Source organism: Megalops cyprinoides, chromosome 1 (assembly GCF_013368585.1).
Source record: "Megalops cyprinoides isolate fMegCyp1 chromosome 1, fMegCyp1.pri, whole genome shotgun sequence".
In the NCBI taxonomy this organism is placed as follows: domain Eukaryota; kingdom Metazoa; phylum Chordata; class Actinopteri; order Elopiformes; family Megalopidae; genus Megalops; species Megalops cyprinoides.
In genome coordinates, this window is record NC_050583.1 from 31,775,600 (window position 1) to 31,799,638 (window position 24,039).

Consider the following 24,039-nt stretch of genomic DNA (forward strand, 5'->3'; position numbering starts at 1 on the left):
TAGTACTTCATGTCTGCAGACTAAATGTGTTCGGATGATAAATGCAAAGTGTTTTACCTGTGGGGTCGCCATTTCAGAGCCTTTAATTACAGAATCATACCTATGGAGATATCATATAAAATCCATTCCCGTGCGTATTAATGTAGCTACACTACTTTGCGGCTTACTGAACAACTAACGACAAATGAAATGTTGCTCTATTTGGTTGAATCTCTTTATCGAGTTAAATCACACAGAGATAACCTACCTACCAGGCACAGGGTTAAGAACAGATTAGATATTCAGCCAACAGCCAATAGCCGAACCGAAAAAAAAAAAAAAAAACTGGGTAGCACCAATCTACTCCATAAACCAGTTAATTTGGCTGTATACATAATATCTGTATCCGAACTAGAATTTGTTCGTAGATTTTCCACTTGGCATAACCCAGGACCTTTAATAAAAAATGGCATAGCAAGTACGACATTAGGAAAAACGGGCACTATAGTAATCCACTGCGTAACGGTTGGGGTAGACGGGAATTATTATGGATACAGATTGGCATTTTCACGTATTACTTCCACATCTTGGGCGAGACATGAATACAACGCCTTACACCCAGGGCCAACGTTTCTTTCATGGACTTGTCTGATATATCCTAACATCTAGTGTATAAGAAAGCACTCTCCCTTGTATGCCTGAAACAGCACAGATCTCAATAAAATAATATGTTAAAATGATGTGAGCGCTGTGGAAGTAACAGTGTTTTCATTTAACAGACTGTGTGGTCAGCATTACATCACGTGTCATACAGATTAGAAACAGGGTAGCTGCGTCTCCACTCTCATCTTGAAATCTCTTTATTATTAATTTGATTGTGAACGAGTGCTGACAGGTACACTTACTCAGCGAATGATGAAGCGCGTCTGAGAACCGACACGAAAACAAAGTAATGCCATTTTAAAATGACTCTACGGGGCTCCGAGACATCCCTGACACTGCGAAGCGTGTGCTGAAGATTTTTAACCTGACGTTTGGTTTGGATGCAATGTCCTGTCTGAAAGCACGAGGCAGAGACCTTGAGCGTTTTGATGGACTCTCGCTCATCTACTGGTAAGAACAAGAGCACTTGTATTATGTTACTTTGGGGGAAAAGTTTAGAAAAGTGAATTTCCTTGCTTATGTTTAATGGTTAAACACGTGTAGGTCTACACTGTTTTACATAGACTAAGATAACATTTCACAGGCAACTAATTGTTGTCCATCTACAAAGTGTATGGACATTATTAACATATGGCTATTCTGCACTTAGTTCTGGGACGCCTTTTCGCACTCCTGATATGCTGTAGTGCTTATAGTCAATAACGCATAGCACAGCAACAAAACGGAACCTCTTGCTTGCCAATATAGCAGGCTCTGTAACAGAAACTGATGTCGATGTTGTTATATCTAGTTGCAGAAACGTATAACTTTAATTTAGGGTAAAAGAAGATGCTGCCTTTTGCATTTACAATTAAATCGTTGCACAAATGTAATTGTGTTAGACGAAAGATGACCAGCTTGCTTTGGCATTGAAAATAAAATCAGGCTTTGATTCAAGATGTAAAAAGTAAAATTGGTGAGGTTATGCTCACGTGCTAAACTTATATATTCTATGTATAAGTCAATACATTTTTGAATTGCTTCACAGAGTACTATTTATCTGAGCACCATGTACAGATGTTGCCTCTGGTTGCTTGAATTACTTGCAAAAGTAAACATGATTTTTTTTTCAGATGTGTCTTGGTAATGAGTAATTTAGAGAGTTAGTAGTTATTCCTGACTATTGAAGTACAACATGCTTAATTTGGGTTGTATGAAGGAATATTCCTAGTTTTTCATCTGTATCGAATTAAGAATGATACAGTAAAAGCCTTTCCCTAAAGTAATGAAATTTATACCTGTCTCAGTATTGGACATTGAATTTCATACTTAGCATCTTGGTTATTATACTCTCCGAAAGGAAAGGTGTGAAAGTAAGAATACTGAGTCATTTGTGTCTTGTAGAACAAGCACCACCACGGTAAAATAAAATTAAAATCAGCATTATGTTTTTGGTTTGTTTGCTTTGTTTTTTATTGGTAGTTAATACTAAAAAGCAGAGACTTTGCATCATGTTTGCCTGTTACACAATGTGTGTTGTTGCCTGTGCTGGGCAATTTACAGGACCACATGTCCTGCAAAACCCCCCAAAGGAATGCAAGTGTTCTCCTCTGGGCTTGCAGGTGGTCAGCAGGGTGAAATAGTTATCTGGATACCTCAGGTACCATGCAACACCCACCAAATGTGACTATTAAACAACTCAACCGGGGGGTAGCGGTAGTCCAACCCTTATCTCTGGCCAGCAGGTCACACTAAGGGAAGCTGCATGGTGGATTCTGGACTCTGTCTGCTGCCAGGCAACCTACAGCACAGCCACACTCAGGACTCTGTTAATCTCTTGTCAAAAGTATTGAATATGGTCATTCTCATGTGCAAATTTGGTGTCATTTGAAAGCTAATTTCACACGCATGTCAATGATGTATGTGTAGCAGGGAGGAACGAAGGGTTCATAATAGAGATTGTAACATGTGGTGCAAAAGTGGACAGGATCAGGACAGGACTGGAGGATCATGCATTGTAACAAATAAATTCATTTATTGTAACTCGATGCTCATCGTCTGTCTTACTTGCTGCAGCTGATCACTGTATGGTAAGATAACTGCTATTTACGTGCTTATAGAATCATTATGCTATTGGTATACTCCAATAGTCCCTCGCCTATACAACTAGCGCCATTTTAGGCCGAGCTCAGGCCACAGGCATGTGTGCACATCTCTGTGAGAGACTGCAACCCGTATAGAGCAACATTATGCAAGACCAGAGGCTACAGTCCCTGGGTTGCATATATAAGCATTTTGTCATAGCGATTAGTGGAGAGGCATTTGAGTGATTCGGTTACTAAATTAAAATTTTTAAACTAAATTAAAATTAGTTAACAATTACAAAATTTGGAGTTAGATGTATTAAAAGCAGTAATGTTTAATGAATTTTGTTCCCGAACCGCCAAAGGTAAGGCGGCACGTCATCCTTAGCCAGCCACTCGGGCACTTCCTTCGTTGTTGTGTTCGAGTGAGAGCTCTACACCTGTCACACAAATCATGTCACGTGGAACACACTCTTCTCCAGTTTATATTCCATTGATGAATTGCAACAATCCTTTCTGTAAAGGGCAGCTCATCATCATGTAATATTTAGTGAAATGAGATTAAGTCAGTTGTTTCAAGAAGGTAATACTGTGTGCAGTCGGAGGTGGCATTGCCTGGTGGCTCTCTAAATTTAGACTACTGTGTGGACAATAGGATAAGGTCAGAAGAAAGCAACCAAGTATTGAGAAAGAATAATTAAGGAACAAATGCAGTCATCATCTTTATTATTGTCATGTGCTTGTTTTAAAAACTTGCATCACCTATCACATGCCTTACATAATCCCAAGAATCAAAGAGAGAAGTGTTAACATGTTGTCATTGAGAGCCTGAGATGGAGCTGTTTTGTTTTGCTTTCCCTAATAAAGTGAGAGGTCCAGGTTGGGAAGAGAACAGCTGCTGATATTTAATTGCACATTCTGACTGCTGTCCACATAATGCTCACTAGATAGCCTCAGGGTTGAGTCCTTTTCACCAAAGCATCTCTTATTATTAAGGCTTACATCACATCACTACAGTGGATCCCTTGTTTCTTGCTGTTCATGTGCTCACTACAATATTAGTTCTATATTCCACCATTGTTATTAGTTATTGAGACAATACTATTTTGGTTTGACTTCTGTAAGTTTTGTGATCATGTACACTCTCACAGTAATATTGCTTTTCCCATGATGCATTGTTTTTCCAGTCAATCCTCTTTTTTTCGCTGTGTTGTGTGCAGTGAAGTGAATTCTTTTATTTGATGAAAAACAAGCTCTCTGTGCTAGATAAATCAGTGCCTTAGCAATCAAATCTGTAATGAAAGTGGATTAGTGTATGCCACATCATGGTTCTCACAGCCAAGGGGTCAGGCTCTGATTACATTTTCATCACTGAAATATATGTATGTTTAACAAGACATTTGCAACTTTAATCTCTGACCTGTAACAAGAATTCAAATGATGGATTTTCTTAAAAGAAGAAAGAAAAACAATAAAAGACAGATGATGACTGAGAACATAAACAGAGGTGCAGATTTCTTTGCACATAGATTGCATAACAGAAGCTATTGCACTTGCTCTTTAACATTCCTACAGACACATTTCTGTTACATGTGTATCACGGAATTATAAGTATGATCACTTCCTACCGTCATCGGAAGTCATAGAGGGATGTCCTAGTTTAATTTTTTTCCTTTTTGTATTTGGTATAATTCAGCAACATTTGCAAAAGTGAAATTAGATTTGTTGGATAATATTTTAGCAAATCCATCTAGTATGACATTCATTGCTGCCACATGCCTGGAAAAGATATGCTAATATGCCAGCCTCCCACTAGAAGTTGGAGGCTATGGAAGTGGTGGTTGTTAATTAGACAGTTCTTTTTAGCATCATTACATGCTTAGGTCCTTAATCAAATAATTACAATCACTAATGCAATATTTGCAAGGGGAGGAAATCATGTGATACTAGAGTTGAAATCACAAGGCTTATCAGAAGGACACCACAGCAAAGTAAATACAAGGCATTAAATGAGCAATAGTATAAAAAAGTGATTGGGGAAATGCAGTGGTATTTCTAACGCAACGTGACTTTTGGAGACAATGAACAGGAAGGAGAAATGCCTCATCTCCCATGGATTACACTGACAAGACACTTCCTGCAGTGTTTTATGTGGTCTGGTCTTTCTGAATTCTTGACCACTCCTCCAAGCACAATTTTTCTAGGTTCTTCAGATCAGGTGCTTCATTGGTGAACTGCCTTGTGGAATTCTAACCACAAATGTTTGATTGGATTGAGGCTTGAACACGGCCAGTTTATAACATTTCTTTTGGTCAGTTCATTATTTTGTTAGTAGATTTGGATGAATGTTTTGAATCATTATTATGCTGGGAAGTCCATTTTCAGCCAAGTCTGAGCTTTTTGGAAAAGGGAACAGTTTTTGGTGAAAATATCCTGGTATGTGCTGGACTTCATGGCTCCGTCTATCCTAAGGGCTCTAGGACCCATGGATGTGGATGTGCGTCTTCTCTCAACATAAGCTTCACCCTTTTATACCAAACAAAATGCTAATGAGCATGTCCAAATAACTGAATTTTCATTTAGTCTGACCGTAAGACATGCTTCTAATTGTTATTCATATTTGGTTTGGAAAATTTATATTGCCTATATTTTGTGGTTTCCCATAAGAAGAGGATTCCTCCTTGCCATCTAGCTATGAATGTTATATTCATACAAGTGACATTGAATGGTACTTTGTGACACTTTGTATGCTGAAGATGCCAGTTTGCTTTGGAGATTTCTAATAGTCCTCTTTGGATTTACACTTACCTTCTTACCCACATGTCTTGCAGCACGAACAATATCATTTTGTTCAGTGAAATTAGTGAGATTAACATACTGTGTAAGAGTGTGTAAGTAATGTGCTGTCTGTTAGTGAATGCATGATTTCATTTTGGAGGTTTTTTGCTGATTCTTCCTCTGCTTTGATCAGATAGATTTTCTGCAAAATTATAGCTTTACTGGTTTCGATTTTCTCACTCCCAACAACCCCCCACAGCACTGTATGCTGCTGACCATGGTCCCAAGGGAGACATTCACATTTTCCAAGCAATCAACTGATTCTTGCCCAGAAACGTGTTTTGATTGTCAGTTGAAGCTTTTTGATGAATGTATTGACAGGTGTCCAGACGTTCATTTGTTTCTCAGATTTGAATTAGTTGCTACCTGGCTACCTGGCTACACTGAGACAGTGAGCACTCTGCATATTAGTGCAGTCATCTGTGGGACAAGATGTGAAAAGAAAATATGTATGAGTATGTAGGAGTATGTCTGTATGGAGGTGATGAAGACTGTAATGTTTTTTTTGTACTATGGCAGGTTGAATGGAAATGTAATGGAACAGGAAGTCTGGATTTGACTGTTATTTGGTTTTTATTTGGTTATTTGTGTTTTTACTGCGTGTTTGTTTAGCTTCTTGTTTACCTGTCATATCTCATCTGCTCTCTGCTGCCTCCAGAGGGCAGACAGGCATCTGTTTTCCTACTGCTTCCAGAAACTCAGGTTACCCCATTTTAGGTCTTGAGGCAGATCACATCACATGAGCTGTCCCCCTCTCCCACTTCAGTCAGCGAGCAGGGGGTTCATCTCATGGGTTCCCCCCAGCAGAGGAGAGGGAAGAGGGAATGGGTACCAGCCCCATCAGAGAATTGCTCTCAGTGTATCTCAGTGTACTCTGGATTATCCCATAATCTGATAACAACCCACTGTGCAGATTTGGTGATTAATGGTCTGATGCAAATGGTGGTTGCCATGGCAGCTGGATGAAAGAAAAGAATTTTGATTGCATGTGTATGTGTGTGTGTGTGTGTGTGTGTGAGTGTGTGTGTATGTGTGTGTGCGTGTGCACGCGTGTGTCTGGTGTTTTTCTTCATACACTCCTCAAAGACACAATTTTTTGGTCTGAAGATTTGTAGATTGAATACTGAAGACAGTTTTCAGTCAAAATGTGCTGATTTGTCAGTGTGTGTATTTTTGATTTGTAACACTGAAAACACCAATGTGGGTGTTTTCCTTAATAAGGTGAAGAGCAGTATGCACAATTTAGCCTGACAGTACATTTTAATCTCATCAGCAATAATTTTGTTCTATACAAAAGTTCAAATTTAAATTTTTTGTTCTGTATTACAGTTTTTCTAAACACACCATCAGCTAAACAAATAAATCATGTAATAATATGTGTGTAAATGTCTTTTCTGTATGTAGAAAATCAACAGGACCAACTCAGTGTCTATTAGTTGCAATTTAAACTTTGGAAAGCATGAAATCATTTTCTGCATTGATTGTTCTCTTTTTTGCTGACCCACTTTAGGACCTGATTCACTCACCCGCAGACAAATTCTTGTTATCTTTTGTAACAGTCTAAACATTATTTCAAAAATGTTAAATGCAAAGCGTTAATACTCAACATTCCCTTATTGCTTTCTCCTCTGTCATTACAAGTCATGCAGATGTTTTACATAATATGCATTACATTTTATATTACGTTGACTTAGCAAGCATTCTTATCCAGAGGAAATGACACCTAATATGTAATGTATATTTATACCTAATGTACATGTGGCCTTCTTTGCAGTCAAAGACTGCCCTCCTCACTGCAGAAATGTTGAATTGAATCTTCCATCTGGGCTTGGCACATCACCACCTTGTCCAAAACAGTCACTCACTTACTCTAAGGTCAAGTGCTGAATTGTAGTAAAGACCTTAGTACTGAATGGATCAGGATGGCATAGCTGATTTGATTGTTAAGTCCCATAATAATATTATAATAATCTCCAACTAAGAGTTTAGGAGCGATTGAGTCTGAGTGATCCTGATAAGGTGTTAAGAGAGCAGAGAAAACCTTTGGTCAAGAGCCAGTATATGGGACTTGGCAGCCAGCAGTGTTATCACAGGAGGTCAGCCAGAAACAATGAAACAACTAGTAGTCCTGGTGAAGAAACAGAACCTATTTGTTAAACAGGATTAGTATGACTTTTTATTTCAAAAGGTCAGACTTTTGCGTATGTTTTTTAATTTCCTATTTACACGAGTGCAAATAAATAAATTAATTCACTATGATGCTAATGATAACAGTAACTTTTAATTCAGTAACCTGCCGTGTCAGTTTTATTAAAGAGGCAAAAAGAAAGAGTGCAAATTTCATTTGAAATTTAATCAAGCTCCTTGCCACAGATTGCCCATCTTGTGGTTCCATTTTATTATTCTTAGGGCTCACAGTACATTGATGTAAACTGTGACAAGGAATGTCCAGTTTAATTAATGTGTAAAAACTGTATGTGACAGTACATAAGCAGATGTGTCAGTCCTGCTCTGTTGAGGCTATTGTAAAACTATTTACTGGATGTGTTATTATGTTAACAGGTTTTAACAGGCAGTTGACATCACCAGTTCTAAAATTGGAAGCTTCCAAGAGACTGATGGTAATCGTGCTTGACTGTCATGAGCTTCGTGGCAATTTAATGTATTTTTCATTGGGCGATGAGTATGTTGGAGTACTGCACAGAGTGATAGTTTCATTTAAAATATTTTCCTGTTTTAACCCCCTGGAAACATGTCAATACCTAATTTGTATCTGCTGTTAACTAAAAGTTTATGAGAACAGATTCTGCTGGGGAGAATAGTAGAGGAGTAGAAAAGTATCCGATAACATAAGTATTGTACATGCTTACTTCAGATCAGGCAGTAATGAGATGGCACTGTCACTGCACCACAGTTGAGGAAAATAAATTTTGTTATGCAGCCTTTGGTATAACCCAGCATTGCACAATATTATTTTGCTGAAAGAGCAATCTCAGGTAATGACTGATAATATTGAACACAGTTATTTTGGTTTGACTCACTTATTCATATTAGGTTTTTTTTTTTTGTAAATATATAATTATTTTCTTCTGCCTCTTAGATACTCTGTTATACACAATACATTAAAATAGAATTATAATCATAGGGCAGAACTATGAGCACATAGACATTCCAAGAGAAATTGACCAAATGTAAATTGGAGCAAGGTTATGTTCAGTTAGCAGTCAGTCTATTTCAGCATGATGGTTGGCATAGTGTTGGACAAATTGTGGGAGTGGTGCCATCCAGAGGTTAGGACATGAATGAAGCGTGGGACGCAAAACTATGTGAGTGAAGATCACAGTTTATTCTGTGTTTATGCATCTTATATATACATAATTCTATTCACACATTCACCTTATTTTGCAAAAAATAATACCCTCACATTTACATTTGACAACACACAACTTACATGTTGAATGCATTTCTCAGACTGTCCCGGTTTGATATAGCACCTCTGGGACTGGCAACATTAATTCTTGTTTATTAAAAATTGTAATTAATTGTAATTAAACATAGTGCTTTTGCTTCTCTGTTCCACACACTTAAGGCACAATAACTAAATGCAACAGTGGTTCAAAAGTTCAACAGCAGTTCGCTAATCTGAGCCCTCACTATTGCTCAGATTGCTGTCTATTTGGGATAGGAACACTAGCCATCAATGAGACGGCTCTGTTATTGTCTAATTGGGTTTAGCTTTCATTATTTTTTCAATATTATTTCAAACTTGTTTTGCTTAGCTCAAACTTCATTTCTATTATGTACCTTATGCAAATTCATTGTTAACATTTGGAATATTTAATAGAATATAATTAACTGATAGACGTCTTGAAGCAAATTCAGCGCTGGGAACCTTCATAATGAATGAACACTATTGAAATACTGTATGTAGTAATGAACACAGTACTTGTATCCTCTTAAAATTATGTCTGGTTTCTGTCTACTCCCCCCCACCCCCACCCCCAGTTGTGTTACCATAGAGCAATCTCTTAAAGTTGAGTTCCCACAAAGTCTGGTTCAGGGTGAGCTGTTAACTGGGAGTTGCATTAGAGAGCAATCGGATCATGTGGTCCTCGGTGGCGAGGGAGCGAGCGTGGTGCTGAAGCAGCAGGGAATGGGAAGTCTGTGACCGTGGTCTTATACTGGAAGTGATTTCAAAATGCCTACGTTTTCTGTTATGTATAAAGGAGCCGTCATCATAAGCAGGTAATTGGAGAACGCAGGGGACCAGTTTAATTGAGTATGTAGGCGAATGGGTTTAATTTCTTAAACTGTTGGTTGTGCAAAATGCGTTGTGCGCTGCGTTCATTATGTGCAGCTTTTTGCGCTCGTTCGGAGAGCAGCTGGGGTTTTCATGACATGAGTGGGTCCTAGCGTCCTTGCTATGTTATCATTTTCATTCGTTTTCTTTTTTATCGTGCCTTCTCTTTCGCATGTTTAGATGTAAACTAATGAGCTTTTCCTTCGCAAAGTACCTAGTCCCCTCGTACTGTGGGAATTTGTTGATTTGGGTGTATTTGTACCCGACAGATGTTTTTGTTACTCTTGTTTTCTCGGTTTTTGTCAGCATGCTGTATAGATTCAAATAAATGTAAAACTCCTTGAAGTGACACGGTTTTTTTTTAGCTAGCCATTACGGGAAGTGTATAGGAAGGTGTGTGGAAAGAGATCGACATCGAGAATTTGAGAATTTGAGGTCTCAATACAAAAATGTTTACATTTGAGATATATGACACAGCATTGTGTAACTGACTAAAATATGCAGCGTTTACAGGCTAGAAATGTTGTATGAAATAAGCACGTTCCGTCTCACCATTTAAGATTCACATTTTAATTGAGCCAGTAAGGCTGTTTTCTGCCCAAAACACTCAGTCATATGGTCTGAAGCCAAAATGTGTAACTTGTTTGAATATATGAATAGCTTATTGTTTTAAATAGTAGCTCGATGGGATCTTATTTAGAAAAAGTATTATCATAATTGGATTGAGTTGGAGAGGGAGAATGCAGCAGGCTGTCGACTCTTTGAAGAACGTGAACAGTCTAGGGTGGTATACCGTACAATTGTCTTCTTGGATGTTGGCCCTTACTCCATTGTCTGTCTTTAATGTATATTTAAATTTGTTTAATTGCATTTAACTTTTACATGTTTTACAACACAATACGTGCATGCTCACGCGTGTTGTAGTAAGAATGTGTGGTTAGTGCTGTCTAATCAAAAACTGAATTTGGCCTGGCACTGACTGAGCATGAGCATTGACTACACTAGGCATTGACTGTGTTGAAATACCTGAAAAGTGTACTCCATATACAGCCTAATTCCTTCTTAATAACTTAAACGTTACAGTGTAGCACAGCCGTCTGTTAATCTTTTACCAGCTGTATGTGACTTCCTATATGTAGCATGCAGTGTAAACATGCTGACTTGAGTTTGCAGTGAGAAGAAAGCAACATTGAAAAGAGTGAGCCCTTTCGTACACAGAAAACCTATGAGACAATGAATGGATGTCACACATGTCTGTTACTCTGAAACATAAAGCTGTCATTCTTTCATTCAGTTCATTCAAAGGCTAAGGAGGGCTTTGAATGTCTAAGTAACAGTAGTTAGCCATGTCTTCCATGAAATGTGACACTAATATTAATGTCATTTAATGACAGGGTCTATTTGATTGACATTTCCAAGAAAGGTGCATTTTTCCAAAGCGTGTGTAATTTCCCTTCACAATATTCTATGTTTGAACTGGCACAGACCTCATCTTTCCCAACTGAATTTGTTACACAGTATTTTATCAAGCAGTATTAAACTTGGCCTGAAGATGTGTAAAGTAATACAAATTTTAATGTTTTTTAGCAGCTGCCAGCAGGAATCCATACATACATCCATACATGAAACATTGAGTCCAAATATAATTTTCTGACTTGCAGGACATCTCTGTGTTGCTTTACCTCTCCACAGTGTAAGATTATGAGAAATATATGTGCATAAATTATACTTTTTTTGAAAATTGCTGTATGCTTTCAGTTTATTTATAATCCACAAACCACCTTTAAGGATTATTTGATGAACCATATTTTGACCTTTACTACCTACAGCTTCTTGGGTTAATCTTCATTATGCTGCATAAAATTGTCTGTGGACAGAGACTGTGAGCTGTGATGGAGTCCATTTTAATTTTAGCCCAGCTATGTGTTTGTTTTTATTTTGGTACTGGCTGATCAGCTGTCCATGATATGATCATCAGTCACTAGCATTACATAGTAGTCAAAATAAGTGCCAGATCAATGAATACTCCTTAAATATGTTTCTATATTGAGGCAATAAACATAATCATGTGTCTTAAAATTGTGTCGTTGGATCTTACAGCCATAAGACAATCCTTATTGGCTTTTTGTTGTTTGATATCATGATTATAGTAAGATATTTACTGTAAATCCACCCTACAGTACTCACAAATGTTTTAATTTGAAAAAGTTGCCATTAAAATCTAATGGCTTGGCTGCAAAGCTGGAGAAAGTACAAAAGTTATAATGCATAACTGTTTTCTTCCCTCTCCTATATGGCACGAAGGACACTAATGGGTCCATATGGAGTAGATCGAGCTGTACATTCCATGGAATTTACTGACTGTGAGAATGGATTAGGTAAGTACTCTTAGGTATAAGGTACTCTTCATATTTTCATAGGATTGTTTCAATGTGACAATGTGTGCTCAATGCACAGACAAATTATTGTATTCTGACCTTGAATATGATGTTTTAGATTCATTGGACACCCAAATTATTGCTTTAATATTGAACTGATAAGCACTTAAATTTCATATGGTAATTCACATGCAGACGTTAGTCTCAGTCAATGGAGGCTGTCTGCCTGGTAACATCAGTTTAGCCGGAGGCAAAAAGAAAGCTCTGCTCTGTTCACTGGGAGGATTAAAGTATATGTAAAGGGGCTTATATTTTAACATAAGAGAGAAAACCTGCTTGACAGTGTAGGTGCTGTTACTTTTAAAATCACAGATATTGTCCATATACTGCATCAGAATCTAACCCAGTAAAAATCAAAAAAGAATATTACCAGTAAAAATGTAATGAAGATCAAGTACCTTTGCAAAACACAAGCTTTTCAACCACAGTTTTGATTTTATGCGGTCAATGTAGTCAATGCAGTCAAGTCTTCTCTTCACTTCAATTAGCCATTGTTGAGAGAATTTTTAATGGGTCCAATATTGTATGCAAAAGTTCTGGTCACTTCTGGTATGCATCTGGGTTGTGTCCTTTGTCTATCCCCATTTATTAGTGTGTGGAAACACAATAAAGATGCATGCCAGCATATCAGGTGAAATGCATGATATTTTTTTTGAGAACTGAGCTACAGAGCTATCAGCAGCAGAGTCACATTTAGGGAGGGAAGAGCAGATTTACACAAATTTAAACGTGAAATGTTTGAAATATTTCTGCTTAGCTCATGATTTATTCAGACTGTCAAATATTTTATCTCCATAACTGCCTGTTGTTAATGATAGACCATATTCCAACATTCAAATTATCTTCCAGTTTTCTTAAAGCAATAACTGACACTAGCTGACAACAGTAAGGACAATTTGTCTATTGTTAACTGTTCTTCTTCAGACTCCTCAGGTTGTAGAACACACAGGTGTTTATTGTGTTGGTAACATCTGTTGTTGTTGGTTAGTTTCTTTAGCATGTGGGAATAGGGTATTAGCAATGCTAGCCAATGAAGTTGTGTAGACCATTGGTCAATTGGCTTTGTCTATTGTCTGTACAGTTATATACTTTCCACTTCTTGTCTTATGTTCTGTGTCATGCAAGTCAACATGTTTTTCTTGGAGGTTTAGCATGGTTTGATCTGAACTTAACCCCAACCCCAACTGGCTATAAACTGGCATTCTGACCAAATGTGGATTCATCAACCTCATGCTAATTCAAGAACCCAGCCTCCACTTGGGAGTGGCAGCACTATATCATACACATTGGGCTGTAGATGATACCGTCAAAGTTGTACTCATGTTGTCAGTATAGTCTTTGGAGTATGAATTTTTCAATGGCTGATATTATACAATGGTCTAAATATCTCTGTTCTTTTTCTCTTTATATATGGTCTTTTAATACGTTTTCTTGTTTTATAACCACCATCCTAATTTATACAGGGAATAGAACTAAGAGGTGTGGAAAGTTAGCTGAGTATTCAAGGGCGTAATTTTGCATATGGACGGTAGGGACATATCCCTACCAATATTTGAGCAAACTCGTTCACATTATCTTTGGAGTGAAGTCATATTACATAATTCCAATGTCCCCTTGGTTGTTGTGTCACTACCAATGTTGAGACCAAAACTATGCCCTTGGCTGTATGTATGTGAAAAGTTGGCTGTTGTCTGAAATGAAGCAGGGTGCCTAAGGACTTTGCTAATGTGTGCAAAGAGGATATGTGGATTGAGCTGAAGTACTGTAATGATTGGCCAAAGCAAGCACGTTCTGTCCCCATTTCTTACAGTTTGGCCTGGAACAAATTGTTTAATCAATATTTTCATCCAACGTACTGAATAACAGGCTTTGTTATGAGGAACTCAAGAACTTTATGGGAAGAACTGACCTCCAAGTTGTAATCTTAGAGGAACTATTACAAGCTGTCCACTGAATCATATAAGCAGGTGTTGTTTCCCTTAAGTTTTCACTTTCTTAAGACTCAGAGGAGCATCCAGTTGAGCTGTTAAGCTGTCAGTGGCTTTAATTAGCGCACTGGCCATGAAAACATGCAAGTACCGTAAGAACCTAGGGGACCCAAGGTGGAATGCATCTCACTTGAATGTGCTAAATCAATCAGAACCATTTGATTCAAGCCTGAGGTGCTGCTAACGGTGACTTAAAACAAAGCCAAATTCAGCCCAGAAACTTGTGCAAGAGCCTGATTCTCTCATTGGTATTTTTTACACTTTTTTACTCTTATGCCTTTAAGAGTGGTTTTTGCAGCTGACCTTTTGGTAGCTTGCTTGAACCACAGTACAGTTCCATTGCTCTTTATTTGAAGCCATGCCAACCCTCATACTTTAACTGCTTACCCAGTGAATGAGGAATCAATGAAGCGCAGTGGTATGTGTCCTGTACAAGTAGCCAGTAATATAAGTGCTTTGACCTACACAGAAGAGTGTGAAAGGTGTTCGGGGTGATTTAGCAAGCCATGGAGTACCAATAGCTGAATATGTTAAATGTGATCAGTCTATAGATGTCCTCTCAAAAGGGCTTATGCAGGGCTTATCTGACATACTTTGAGATCTATAGCCTGGATGAAGCTGGCTTCACCAGGTTTTGTGTCCTGTGTTTTAACAAGTCTAAGCAAGTGTTCTGTCTTGTTGCTTGTAACCCACTGAGAGTAAAAATAGTATTGTTGGATCAGAAAAAAGAGAGGCATCCCTGCCCTGATCAATATTGGATGAGAGGTCCCCATCTATAGCCTGCCAGCATCTACCAACAGCTGTGTCTCTAGCTAGCTGACAATCTCTGAGCTTAACAGTGAACTCATTAACATCTCCATTTATTAGGCCTCATATTTCATTTTCCATTTTTTTCACAAGCTTCTCAATGGCCTTTTCCTGAGAAAAGGGAATTATTTTTCCACTTTTCTTCAGTTGCGTTACAAACCAGCATCACATACTGAGAACTGTATGGGTTTGCATTTTGTAACCTCATAACTATTTGTCTTCCCAGGAATTAAAGTCATTGGGGGTGTAAAGGAGTTGACTGGAGAGGAATTTGGAGTCTATGTGAAAAGAATTTTACCTGGTGGCCTTGCTGCAAGTGAGGGTAAGTCATTTTAATGGTAATTCCCAAATTTATAACCACACCATAAATTCTTTACTGATTTCAACTTATATTATTTCAGGAGGTAATTAGCCTCATAGCCAATATTTAATTTTCATGAGTGTCTTAGTTGTTCAGATTTCAAGGTTATTTGTACTGACACCAATTATGTAGTGGTGCTGCATGTGATTTTAAACTCCTCATTCTCATTGAATTTTTATGAGTTAATGTTAAACTGATTACAAAAGATTGCCTCGGCAGTGTATTTCTAGGTCACATTGATGAGGACCCGTGGATGTCCTTTTTGTTGACTTTTTCCAGGACTGATGTTTCCTTTTCTCTCTACTGTTTCATTATGAATCTTTGTCTTTGGCGGGGATGTGGTTCTTCAAACTGATCATCAAAGGGATTGCCGCACTGACATCTGAAGCGCTCTTTAATTAAATGTCTGTTATCCATACAGTTTGGGGGAGCTTTCACTAATGAACAAAGATGAGCATGTTATCATTTTTGCATCAAGGATCTTAAAGTCAAAATTACCTTACCACAGATAAAGGCCTTAAAGAGTTTATTAACTAAGAAAGCTAGCTGTGAAATTAGCTGTTTCAGAAAAAATTAACATGTGGATATTGAGGGGAATATTTATTTGATCTTAATCCACTAATTGTTTTTTTTTTTTAAATAACAAACAGAAATGACTCATGAAACTGTATTGCTCGGGTGAACCAAAGGGAGTACCATTAATGAGAAATTGAAATGTAGAATTGACTCATGGGTTGAACTTCCACTTGCACTTTATTTGGCTTGTGCATAGTGTGCCTTCAAATGAGTGTTTGCATATGCGTTTGCTATAGAGCCTAGCAAAGTGGCACCCAAACTGTCTCCCCATGTATTAAAAATAGGACATTTTAGGTCTGGTCTAGAATAAGGGGTCTTCATTTTTATAGTATGCTGATAGGGGTGTTTTTGGAAGTACTACATACACTCATAATGAGAAGTTGCAAAGAATTTTGAAGACACAAGTGGCTACATCCACTCAGGATCTATTTCTCTTCCAAGCATGCCCACATCTAACTGTGATGTGCTGTAATCCTGACCTCCTGCAAGCGACCTGGCTTTCTCTGAGAAGGACTTCATGAATAAAATACAAACCAATGTGCCCCAGTTTCAGTACTCCCCAGATCTAACCATGACAGGAGGCAGAGTGGGACAAAGTCACTTGAGGAGTCTGGCATAGCAGAATGGGTCAAGTAACAGTCATACCTACTGACTGCTAGATGCACTTTAAATACGCTGATACTACTCACACACTCACTTTCATCTTTTAATTGAAATTCAATTGAATGGGGATTCACTGCATTTTGTAAGATGTATAAGAATTAAAGAACATGCCAGAGATAAAGCTGCTCTGGGAAATCCATTATGTCTGGATTCAGTTGTCCCAGTGACATTTTCCAAAGAGCAGTCTAATGAGCTCAAAAACATGTATGTGTTTTTAAAACTTTCAAGAAGCTAATTTAAGAGGGATTTGAAATGACTGATGTACTGTTAATTAGGTCCATTGTAACCAAGTAATTACACCTACTCTTAATCCATTACTGATTTCATACTCTCTGGACTCCACTTGATTTGAAGTGTATTTGTGCTGTCCCTGTGATGCACTGTGCTTCTTGCAGTGGTTTCCAGCCTCTCATTATGTGCTTTGTTAATGGGTAAATATGGATTTTCTTTTCTGTTGCTAGTAAGTGTACTACTTTGTATATCGTTGGAATTGTAATGTTATGACAAAAATATACACTGGCATTTTAGCACATGAAATCAGAATTAGATGAGTATAGTCAGTATGTTGACTACATAATTGAATAACAGATGTGTGTAAATTAAATTTGGAGGATAAGGTTATATTGCATGGTCAATTGATATCTGTGTGTCAGTTCTTTCAACAGACTGTAATTCTGTAACCCAATCAAGGGTAAAGAGAATATGGCGTAGGTATGGCACAGTCTTGGTGCCAGGAGAAAATACAGAGGTGTGCAATTACAATCCATGGGGGTGCGCAAAAACACAAAAACCTGCACAGAAGACTAATGAAAATAATATTTGTTTACTGAATTGTACTGTTTATTTCTACATTGAAATGTTGTCAGGCTTTTGTTAGTAGTTGTTTATAAAGTCAGTTTCAGTAAGGTAAACAATACATTTTTCCCTGTAATTAGTGTAATTCACAAATGTGTGCTGTCCCCATACCCTATACTGCCTGAAACCACTCAATGTTTTCACAAATAATATTTGCTTGCCGTTATATTTCTTTTATATTCATTTAATTTTCCAGTTTGATACCTTAAAAACAGGTCTACTGCTCTGACCACTCCCCTCTGTAGTCTGAACCACCGCTTTCAGTGTTGATGTATTATGAAGTCACTCACACCTTAAATCAAATGCAGTGTGGAACAAACCACCAGAACGAATGGATGCAGGCCTGGATAAACAGAGGGAGGCTCTTCGTTTACATTTGCTTTTATATCTAGTTTCGGATTCTGATTAATGTGTCTGATATCGAAGGGAAGGACACATTCAGCACTGCAGGTGTTCTTCTGCCTCTCGTATTGATTTGGCTGGTCCTCTCAGGGAACATGGAGAATCATACAGCGGCACCTCTCAAATTTATGAATTTATGAATTCTCTTCCAGCAGGATTGATGATGGACATAATCACTGGTGGCCACCTGCGTGAATAACATTGACAATAGTCACAGTGGTTTTGGTGTATAGCATGTAAAATGCATATATATCAGTCAGGAAAACTCCTAAATCTGATCATCAAGAAACACTTTTTCTGCTTGATTGCAGATATAACAACCTAATTCCTGCACCCCTCACAATGTAGCTTGCATGTAGCTTCCTTTAGCACTGCTGAGGACAAACTGGCTTTTAACCTCAGTTTCTCCTGTTGTGTGTTCTATAGGGCACAGTTTAATGTTGATTAATAGAACTAAGGCTGTAACTCAGTGTTGTATCGACGTGTTAGCCTGACAATATGACCGTATGTGTTGTTATCCAATGCTTTGCATTTCTAGTGGAATTTCCAGTGGTTCACTGTGTTTCTCATAGGCTGTCACTGACCTTAGGGTGTGTTAATGCTGGAGATCGGGACACAAACGCGGACCGCAGGATGTTCCGGTTCCAGGCGATAATAGAAAGGGACGGGCATTTCGTAAATCCAGGGACAGGCAGGGTTCAAAACACAGAGAAGCAATCCGGGGGCAAATCCAAAATCGGTAGTCAGGGGGAACAGGGTCAGGAATCAGGCAGGTGAGAGGCAGCGATCAGATCCAAAACGGCAGGCAGGAATCGTGGTCAGGAAACAGGCAGGATCGGCAATGTAGCAACAACTCTCGGGAAATAAAGCGCGGGGACGAGACAGGTGAAACACACTGAAACGAACTAGCAACGAGACAGAGACACGCAGGGAAGATATAGGGCTGGGGTAACGAGGAGACGGGAAGCAGGTGAGCAGGCAGGCAGGTGCAGGCAATGAGGGAATCAGGTGGGTGGGGACCAGGCGGGGAGCAGGGCGGAGAGGGAACACAAGGAAAACAAAAGCACAAGGACAGGGAAAACAAAAACACCGCGGCTTAAGGGGGCGGAGCCCTGACAGGGTGACTGTTTTCACATGTTTGAAAAATGATGCTGCTATCAGGCATCCAACTGATTTGAGAACTTGGTGAACTGATTTCAGGACCACTTCATTTTTAAAAACATCACTGTATTTTTTGGGTACACATTAAAAAGTTGTGCATTTGTGGCATATACTTAAAGACATGCAGACTTTATGAATACCCAATAATAGGAAGTTTGGGCAAGTTTCCACCTAAATATGGCTGTTATTGCAGACAAATACATGTTACACACTTCATAGACATCTTCAAAAATTGTGTATTAATGTCATGGTGGACCTTCAGACCAGGGTTGTTGCTTCAGACCATGGTTGAAATAGCGTTGATGATTTTACTGTTGTCTGGTATTGCATTTGTCACTGTTAAAAGTGTGTACTTGTTTTCTGACGAAAGGTACTGATTGAATGATAAGCAGCCTGAAATGAAGCCCATTCCCTGTTGTTTTCATCAATGTGGTACATTAGTTGATTTGTTCCTGTTAAACTCTGTTAAACTCTTCTTACAGGACATCTCCAGCCTGGAGACCAGATTTTGGAAGTGAATGGGGAAAGCTTAATTGGAGTCACAAATGAAAGGTATTATCCTCTTCTAAACCGAAACCGAACCACATGATGACAGAACACCTTTGACCGCTTTCCTCTGTGTTACAACAGATGGTTTATTATGATGAACTTTTTCAACAATGCCAGTTGCCAGAAGTTAATATTAATTCATACTGTTTATTTTCTGCATCATATCTGTCAGCACAGTTGGTTTACTTGCATTATGTATTTTTGTCTTGTGGTTTAGTGTTACAGTCATTTATAATGTATCACCAGTGAATAATTTACAGCCATTGGTGAATGAATGGATGAATAAATTTGTCATAGAAACATTACACAGTGATGCAATTTCAGAAGGTCAAACACCCAAGTGTATAATTCACATAAAACTCCATTTTATAATTAATATGTGTTAAACACAAACTACAATAGCTATGTTCTGCATGATTTATATGGAAGGGTAGAGAGAATATGGCATAGGTATGGCACAGTTTTGGCACCAGGAGAAAATACAGAGGTGTGCAGTTTACAATCCATGGGAGTGCACAAAAAGTCACAAATACTATGTAGACATCAGGATATAAGGAGGCACCTGGGGGTGCACTGAGATCTGTCTGGGGGTGCAGTGCACCCCGAAGCACCCCCATAGCGCCGGGCCTGTTGGGACATCTGATGAACAGATCTACTGATGTCCACTGCACTGATTTATATGGACCGATATAGAAGGAATCATATTTGAAGAAGTTAATGACGTTAGCTGACCTTCATAAAAGTAGATATTTAGTTATAGGTTTTTCTTAGGGAAAATGAAATAATGACTCATATAATTAGATTCCTTTGTTTCTCTAAAGCTTGAGTATATTTTCTAGTATCATTTTTGCATTTAAGATTCGTTAAGAATGAGGAACTTGATGGCCTTCCTAGACAATTTCTTTTTGAGTCAGTTTTCTTGTGTCTCTGTTTTGTGTGTGTGTGTGTGTGTGTGTGTGTGTGTGATTTGTTATTTTCTATTTCTAGGGCTGTTGACATCCTCAGAGCTGCATCTGCCACTAATCACATGCGTCTGCTCATAGCGAGAGATGAAGAAGCGAGGTAAGCCATTGCTGATCATGTGCAGATATGGGCTTTGAATCCTGCTGATAAAAAGCTGTGTGCACTGTAAGGGTGGATCCACAATACTCCAGCACTGAACCTGCCAGGGGCCTTTCAACAAAAAATGAACATTAGAGTCAACTCCATGCTTCCTTGAGGACTTCATTACTCTGAGCCAATTGATAAAATAATCATTGGTCCATCTAATTGACAGTACATGTGCATGTATTGTTGGACTGGAAAACATCAGTTTTCAGTGTTATCAGTTCTGCCTGTCCTGTCTGAGTCACCTCCTCTTGTGTTTGGTTTTGTAAAACTGTAATTTACACTAATTTGTCACCATTATTAGTTAAGGCCTATATCATGTCCCCCTTTAATTGTCTCACCTTTTTAATATTTGAAGACAAAATAAATAATTTTGTCTCAAAACTAGATCTGTGCTAGTGTTGGCAAAATGCGGTGGGTCTTGGCTGCATCTTCAAACAAGCCCTGGGCAGCTCGTTTCTGGTTTGGGGCAGAAGGCCCTGTGCCTCAGCTCCTCTTTCACTGAAAATGGAAAGTCATCAATGTAAAAAAACTTGAAGAAACAGATCCATCCTTTTATTTCCAAATAGAAAAACCTCTCAACTTTCTGAATCAGTCAGAATAATCAGATGTTTTCTCCTTCTGAGGTTTTTAATGCTCTTCCCCTTTTTATACAACCTTACTTTGGAATCATGAGTTGTATACAGTAGTAGGCTCATCTCACCGTGACATGCTGTGTGCTTGCAAAAAAGACAGACGCAATCCTCTCAGATGCCACTCCACTCCCACATAGCCAACCCCTGTATTTTGCACTGAAATTATCATAGTACATCACAGCGAAGTAGGCACACATTTGAATATAGGCACTACTCTGCTGACGTGGCCTGAGCAACTCGTAGGCACCTGATGAATCTTTGGGTGCCTGAGAACAGTGAGATGAGTAATACCTGCTGACATGCCTATCCCTGTCCCCATTGGAACAAAGCCAATTTGATCCACTGCTGAGGACACTCGGTCATGGTCGGCTGATGTGGCTAGGATTGGACCCGTGTCATAGAGCTCAGCTTGAACTGAAAGTGAGCACCTTAACCGCTTAGGTACTAAGCTGTCATTACTAAGCAGTGACACCCAAGAGTTATGATTATAACGTGAGTATAATCAAAGAAATAATTTGCTAGGATTTGTCAGTAACGAAAGTATTTATAGACCAGAATATAAATACTCAGACACCAACATAATCATCCAAATGCATACGTTGTATCATGCATTTGTCATATAAGCCATCATTTTTCAACATGAGAGTTTACATAATCCTGACTCATGAACTCTGATATGTTTTTCAAAATTCATTTTGAAAACCTAATGATTCTCATTTGAACTCCTGAAGTGTTATGAATGGTGAAGCCTGCAGATTAAGATAGAATCCCTTTCTAAAGCACGGTTTGACATAATCAGGGTCATGTCAGGGTAGCTGGCTAAATTCCAAATATGAAGAAGACTTGGACCTTTTGCAACTTGTATAAGTCCGGTACTGCACATTAACAAGCAGTTGGCCCAGAAATAAGTGCTTACATACTCTCAGATGTATTTCAGACTGGAACATGCTACTCTTGTGTTTATTTCATTAATGTGGTAGACAACTGTACAGTATGTTATGAGGCTGGTATAGATCAGTGCTGTAGACAGTCACGCTTACTGAGCTATATTCTCTCTCTAATGATTTTGAAATATTTTTCAATGAAGGTGTTTATATCACTTGTGGGGAATGTGGGATACTCACTCGCACAGAGTGAAGAAATAATTAAAGAAATCCTGTGAATAAAGGTTGAAAAACACTTGGGCTTTAGGGACCTAAGCAGAGTTCTAATGATGAGATGAGTGCTGTGTGCTGCTGAGCCTCTGTGGTTCAGTTTGCTCCTCCTTAATCACTGCTGCTCCTGATGAAAACCTCTCTGTCTAGAACCTTCTAGTTGTTGCCAGGGTACGGCAGTCCGTCAGTGCAGTGTCCTGATAGCAAAGGACATTGATACTGCCCTCGGCCTCACCCATGCTGGTGTTTGACTCAGGGAACCTCTGTGTTCCAAACTTACAGCTCTATAAAACAAGCGGTAAGGCTATTAGTCACCTGAAAGCAACCTGTTACTGCATTTGTCACCCAGCCCTGTTTGACCTCTAGTGTTTAAATCCAAGGGATAACCCACTGTGAAAGGAAAAGCAACAATCCAATGTGCCTCCACCCTAGATTCTGAGGTACTCTGAACAGCAACTCTGTCTATGAAGTTTTTCATGTGGGATTTACCCAATGCACACAGTTTGCAGTTGGCAAGATAATGTCTTGAAGAGTGCTGACAGCACATTGCCATTCGATGCCTGTCAGAGGGTGAATAATTTACAGGTGCTCCGGCCGAGATGGTGCTACAGGAGGCACTGAGTCATGTTTGGGGAATTCCTGTCTAGTCATAAAGTGGACAGAGTGGGTTAGACCAGGAGAGGGAAAGGTTTGCTGGCCTGTATCTGCCAATCAACAAGCAATGGGAATATGAAGAGTGGGCCATTTTACTTAACCTTTAGCCAACGTGTGAGAATTTGTAAAATTCCCAAAACAATAGAAACTGTAGCAAATGCTTCTCTACAACTGATTAGACTCTGGTCATAATTTAGGCATCCTGTCATAGTTTTATAGTAAAACTGGTGAAAAGTGCTTTGATATTGAAAATGTGCAATGTATTTCCCTGTCATTGTTCAGGAAAACAAGCAAGATACAAAGGTTTGGAGGAAATAATTTACAATTTAGGCCTGCAGATAATTATAAAAATGAGGTTTGTCATAAGAAAGCATGTTTTGTATTAATGCCTTTCTGTTTCTGCATTTTGGCCCACTATTTCTAAAATCAGCCATAATATATTACTGATTACAACAGAACATATGTACTTAATGTATGTATTATGTGTACTTTAATTAGAAATACACTTCTTCTGTGGTTTTTGTAAACAGGAAGCACATTGATTTTGCATGGAAACAAGGGATATCCAGATAACTTGTGTTTTAAATTTGTGATTATTCAAGATTCCTGACTGCTGAAGTGTGGTACATGCAGGAAGTAAGGATATGTATGTGTATTGTATGTATGTACATTCATACAGCTTAGGAAGAACAATAGAAATCATAAATTGCTTCATAAACTTTTTTTTAATCAGTCATTTAAAATACGTTAAGTTTCTTTTTGGTGGAAACATACTTTGTTGCATGTACATATTTAACTGAACAAACACTGAACATTGAACAATAAACATTAATTTTCATTGATTTA

At 38.5% G+C, this 24,039-nt stretch overlaps 1 protein-coding gene across 1 annotated transcript in view; it reads left to right on the top strand.

Moving 5' to 3' along the window:
* The first annotated feature begins 1,027 nt into the window (after positions 1–1,027).
* The window catches only part of LOC118792948 (syntaxin-binding protein 4-like), a 40,504-nt gene continuing 17,492 nt past the window's right edge, over positions 1,028–24,039 (top strand). Inside the window, exons 1-5 of the mRNA XM_036550830.1 lie at positions 1,028–1,092; positions 12,148–12,221; positions 15,303–15,398; positions 19,577–19,646; positions 20,631–20,705. Coding sequence (XP_036406723.1) covers positions 1,028–1,092; positions 12,148–12,221; positions 15,303–15,398; positions 19,577–19,646; positions 20,631–20,705 — 380 coding nt within the window. The remainder of the gene's footprint in view (positions 1,093–12,147; positions 12,222–15,302; positions 15,399–19,576; positions 19,647–20,630; positions 20,706–24,039) is intronic.